At 42.9% G+C, this 5,710-nt stretch overlaps 1 protein-coding gene across 5 annotated transcripts in view; it reads left to right on the top strand.

The window, feature by feature from the left end:
* Positions 1–1,374: 1,374 nt before the first annotated feature.
* Tsnax (translin associated factor X) overlaps positions 1,375–5,710 on the top strand; it is a 59,432-nt gene continuing 55,096 nt past the window's right edge. For 4 of the 5 annotated variants that reach the window (XR_779776.3, XR_779775.3, XM_010621948.2 and 1 more), the window contains exons 1-2: positions 1,375–1,484; positions 1,918–2,022. Coding sequence is in view for 3 of the 5 variants with exons in the window: in XM_010621948.2 (XP_010620250.1) it covers positions 1,436–1,484; positions 1,918–2,022 (154 nt within the window). In the remaining 2 variants the exon portion in view is untranslated. Of the gene's footprint in view, positions 1,669–1,917; positions 2,023–5,710 lie in introns of all 5 variants that reach the window. The other variant, XM_010621947.2, reaches the window with a different exon arrangement.

Raw genomic sequence — 5,710 nt, 5'->3', positions numbered from 1 at the left:
AAGTAAAGACAGGGAAATACTCATGGGTATCAACAGGGTCAGAAGTCAAATCCAAGTGAGTTTTGTGCTCAAGGCCCCAATCTCCCAGGAGCCTACTATATCCACCAGGATTTCGGCTAAGCAATTCACGTGTTGACTGAGCCCCTAAAGTGCACTGGGTGATTCTTACTTTCCTGCTTTGGAGTTTCAAAGACACTTTAAAGATCACTCAAAGCAGAAAACCTTCCTGTGACGCTCCTGCCATGCCCCTGAAATTACTGCCATTCTAGCCAAGTGATCTCATTTACTGCCCCTTTGTTTCTAAATTAACAAGGCATAAGGACTGTGTATAACACATACTTACAATAAGGATGTGACCCAATCTGTTTATCTCTAGAGGGTGCTGAATTGCCACCTACTCATCCTGAGAATGGGACTGTAAATTCTTATAGAAACACCAACAGAAGGCTCAGGGCGTCAGGGCACAGTATAACAAGAGTCTGTAGGTGCTCACATGGCCTGGAAGGAAAGGTGGTACCTGTCTATAAAACAGACTCCCAATAAGCAGTGCACATCTATTATTACTGACTGTTCTACCTCTCTCTCTCTTTTTGCACCGGGGATCGAACTCAAGACCTTGCACTTGCGAGGCATCTATCTACCTCTGTTTGTTTTCAAAGTTCACTCTCAATAAGCTCAACATAAACTCTAATCCTCAATCCCACAAGGAGGATGCTTGCTACTCTCATTTTACAGATCACAGTGGAGGCGGAGGCGCGTCCGCGCGCAGCCTGACCCCGAGCCGAGGGCAAGGGTGGTGGCTGAGGAGGAAGAGTACACCGATCAGCCAGGCTCCGTCCTTCCCGGTCCACACAGTTGCGCCACTTAGGACCTCAAAAGCTCCCGACTCTGCAGGCCGCCAGGGTCGCTAGGCCTCTGTCCGCCTGTCCGATGTCACACAGCGCGCCGGGATACAGCCCCCGATGCTGCACGGAAGGGTGCGCAGCTGCCGCTGCGGCTAGCGCAGACTGCAGCTTCTAGGTCGGAAGCGAGCGTAACCGGGGGAGCGCGCCGAAACTGGACTCGGGCCGGAAGCGTGTGCAACCGGGCTAGCGAGGCGGCGACAGAGGCGGAACTGTGCCTTCGCTGGATCGCTCCGGCGTCCGGAGGAGGGCCGGAAGCGATGCTGCACGGAAGGGTGCGCAGCTGCCGCTGCGGCTAGCGCAGACTGCAGCTTCTAGGTCGGAAGCGAGCGTAACCGGGGGAGCGCGCCGAAACTGGACTCGGGCCGGAAGCGTGTGCAACCGGGCTAGCGAGGCGGCGACAGAGGCGGAACTGTGCCTTCGCTGGATCGCTCCGGCGTCCGGAGGAGGGCCGGAAGCCGGAAGAGGCAGTCCCTTGCTGCGCTGGCTCGCTAGGGCTGGTCCCCGCTGTCCCAGGCGCTCGGCCGCCTTCAATGTCCGCACGTTGCAGCGAAGGCCGATCCGACATGAGCAACAAAGAAGGTGGCGTCCCCGGCGGCGCGGGGCGGCCTCCTCGCAAGTGGGGGCCCTCCAGCCTTTTGTGCAGCATGCCCTCCTCACCCTCTCTCCTTGCCCGCTCGGGGCGACTGTAGGGCATTCCCGCCAGATTGGCTTTACTTGTACCCCCCTTTTCTTAAATCTCGGAGTTGTACGTTCATCCAGTTCGGTAACAGCTGCCTCTGCCGGGTCACGGTTCTATTAGGAGAAACCTGGGTGGCGGGTGAAGACAGGGCCGCCCGCTTTTGCTGTCCGTCTGTGGAGAAGGCCTCTGCGGCCGGGGCCGGGGAGGTGGGGTGGTGGTGGTGGTGTCGGTGGTACCTAGTTTTCGAGGAAGGAGGTGTCTGCCTGTCTTCCCTTGTGCACACTCCATATTGTTGGAAGATACCTTCCCAGCTTTTCTTCTTCTTTCCATAAGGATCAGGAGGGTTCAGAAAGAGGAAACATGACAACTTCCCCCATAACCAAAGAAGAGATGGGAAGGATGTTCATTCATCTTCTCCCGTGATGTTGGCCTTCAAATGTAAGTTCTCCATGTAGATAGTTGGCTGAAAGGGGAGACCTACAGGCTGTAACAACAATTACGTGGCCGTGTTCTGCACAAGAAAGTAGCCCACACGAATTTAAGATATTCGAATGAGAAACTTTATTTTCTTGGATATTTTGTGAATGTAGTAGATTTGCCCTGAAAGCCTGGGATCCAAAGACTTTTAACTTTTATGCCCTCTTAAGGCAGACATTAACATTCGTAAACAGGTAAACAGTTTCACAAGGTAACATTTGAATATTAGCTAATATTAGATACGCCACGTACTTAAAATTTGTCCTGTCCTGATATTGTCTCATCCATCATGTACTGACATGTATTTAGAGTGTATTAGTTTTGTTAACTAGACTTTTGAAGATGTTCGTATGTAGCACTTTGCACAGACCGGGAACTCTTATTAATAAATCTTACATATGTGCACATGTATTTTCACAGTTCTTGTTGGTAACTTTTTTCCATTTCAAAATTCCGAAATGGCTTATACCTGTAATCTCAGCTCTTGGGAGGCTAAGACAGGAGGATCACTATCAGTTCAAGGTCAGCCTGAACTACATAGTGAGACTATTTACAAAAGCCAAAACAAAAACCTCACAAAATATAATTCTCTGCCTACTATCCTGTACCTGTGGGTCAGCAGTCTGGGAGGTGTTTGGTTGGTTCTGACTTGGTGTCATCTGAAGGTTGGATTAGGGAGGGAGATACCCCAGCTGTTGACAGTTCAGACCTTGTTCTTGCAGCTTTTTCTGCTTTTCATAGTGCTGCTTGATTTTCCTCATGTGTGGCATCTGGCTTTCCCTAGCAGGTGAAAATCAGTCTGCTTATGTGCTAAACTCAAACACAATACAGTCTGTCTTGCTACACTAATTTGTTAACAAGTGAGGCAGTTTTAAAATGCTTCTTTTAAGGGCTAGGGAATTAGTTTCCACTTTTCAAAAGGGAGAGTCTCTTACAATTTGTGGACATATTTTAAAACCAACAGAGTACCCACAAGTGATCTTCATAGGTTTCAGAAACTAGCTGTCCCTTAGCAGTGAACATTTTGATAAGCTGTCTACAGTATGGAGTGAAAGAACTGCAGAGGGTCAGGTACTCTAGACCCTCATCCTGAATCCCATACAGAACTGCTTGTTTACAGCTTTATTTTGCTGTTTGTTTTATGTTTCTGCCTCACTGTGAAAAGTTCTTCTCAGTTGAGTTTCTTCTAATAGATTTAGTGTCCCTGATAACCGTTTGGTGAACCATAGTTTTCTTTAAGGCTCAGCTCTAGTGGCTTTTTGGCGCTAAACATTAGATTTATTTGTTATTCATCCATTAGCCATGAGATGCTTACTGGGTGTCCCTCTCTTAGACTTTTTACATATAGTATAGTATGATTATATTTTGTTCATATCTCTGTCTCAGCTGAGTTCCTTGAGGAATTTTATATTAGCTGACACCCCCGCCCCCGGAACTGGAGATGAAACTCAGGATCAGGATCTTGTTCTTGTCAGGCAGGCATGGCACCACTGAGCTACATCCCCTACATTATCTAACTCTCAGAGCTCAGTAAAGCGTTCAAAATAATATGTGTTTATTATCTTGAAAATCTTGGCCTAATTATTGTCTCAGAAATAAAGGATCAGATATATATTAAGGCCTTTGCCATATAATCATTTGGCTAATAGTTTAAATTCTTATTTTTCCATGCAGAATATATCTATTGGTTTCCTGTAAGCCAGGCAGTTTCCTTGGTCTTTAGAGTGAAAATGCTTCTGAAATAAAATAGTTTCTAAGAGAGAATTAAGTGGCTCATGAGTATTTAAACAGTTAGGGCTAGAGAATTCAGGAAGTTTATATTAGAAATTTGCTACATGAGTAGATATTAAATGTTCTCAATTAAAAAAGAAAGGTAACTATGAGGTGATAAATATGTTAATTAGCTTGATGATAGTGATTTCACAAAGTATACAAAGTCCGTCAAAAAAATGAGTAGACACTTCAAGAAAAGAAAACATGTATAAATATTTTAATACTGAATTTATTGAGATATCATGAGATTAGTACAAGTTACTTTGGCCTCTATAGTTACCACAAAGTGGTGGCCGTTAGCTTCCAGACATTTCTTAGTATGATGAACTGCTGCTTGGGTAACCTTGATCCATTGAGATTGCTGCGCATGCATTTTCTTTTTTTTTTCTTTTTCTTTTTTTGGAACTGGGGATCAAACTCAAGACCTTTCACTTGCGAAGCAGGTGGTGGAACCACTGAGCTAAATCCCCAGCCCTGCATATACATTTTCTGTTTCTTCTCTAAGGGTCAGCAGTATAGTGGATTTTCTGTGATATATGACATCCTCTAGGATCCCCATATGTAGGTAACACCATCTTTTCAAAAAGCATCATAGTATTTTTCTTTTCCTGAAGTGTGTCTACATTTTTTGGTGGACTCTATATATTGAATATGACATATATTTTATTTGTTTGTTTGTTTGTTTGTTTATTTATTTATTTATTTATTTGAGACAAAGTCTCACTGTGTAGTTCAGGCTGGGCTTGAACTCATTATGTAGCCCAGGCTGGCCTTGAATTCAAGGTAATCCTGCTTCAGCCTCTGGAGTCCTGGGATTATAGGCTTATGGCATCATGCCTGGCTTCACATAGTATACTTTATTTTTTAAAATTACTTATTATTTTTAATTTTAATTTTAATTAATTAATTTATTTATTTGGTAGGAGGGATTGAACTCAGGACCTTGTGCTTGTGAGGCAGGTGCGACACACACACACACCCACACACACACACACACACACACACACAGTAAAGCTGAAAAAAAGACAAACAAAGAATGGGGAAATGTTATAAACTTAAAATAGCTGACTTTTTGAAGATAACATTGTATTTGGCAAGGAAATTTTAAAAACTTTATTTTAGAGGGATAATTAGTCATTTTGTAAAAAAGTAATTTTGTAAGCAGTTAAGTGTTCTCATTTTGTGATTGTGATTTTGTTTATTAGGGCAAATGATCTCTTATGTACCCAGTTAAAGGAGCACTTGTGCTTAAGAATCATTTGGTTACTAACACTCTTTGATTTCCAAGTACTTTAGAAATATACAATATGATTTTGTCCTTTTCATTTTTCCCTGTTATGTTTTATTTTGTTCTTTATATTTTGGGTACCTTATATAAGTGCAATTATGTGATTGATACTTATTGGCTTGTGTGTCTGATTTATTTCATTGAACATTATAGTCTCAAAAGTCATGCATTTTTCTACAAATAACTCAAATTTATCTTTCTTTATGGCAGAATAGTACTATATTATGTATAAAACCATATTTTTCTGTCCATTCATCTTTTAATAGACATATAGGCAGCTTCCAAATGTCGCTATTGTGAATTGTACTGATACCAGCATGGTATGCATGTATCACTGTAATATAATATCTGACTCCTTTGGGAAGATACCTAGGAGAGGAATAGCTGGGTTGGAAGGAATTTCATGTTTTAGTATTTTGAGGACTCTGTACTGATTTCCATAATGGTCATATTAGTTTGCATTCCCAACAATGTAGAAGCACTCCCCCCACATTTGTTGTCTGATTTCTTGATGTTAGCCATTCTTTCTGGAGTAAGGTGGAATCTCAGTGGTGGTTTTTTTTTTTTTTTTTTTTTTTTTTTTTTTTT

This window comes from Fukomys damarensis, unplaced genomic scaffold (assembly GCF_012274545.1).
Source record: "Fukomys damarensis isolate Sample0158 unplaced genomic scaffold, DMR_v1.0_HiC HiC_scaffold_10, whole genome shotgun sequence".
In the NCBI taxonomy this organism is placed as follows: Eukaryota; Metazoa; Chordata; class Mammalia; order Rodentia; family Bathyergidae; genus Fukomys; species Fukomys damarensis.
This window is presented reverse-complemented; position numbering and strand designations above follow the sequence as displayed.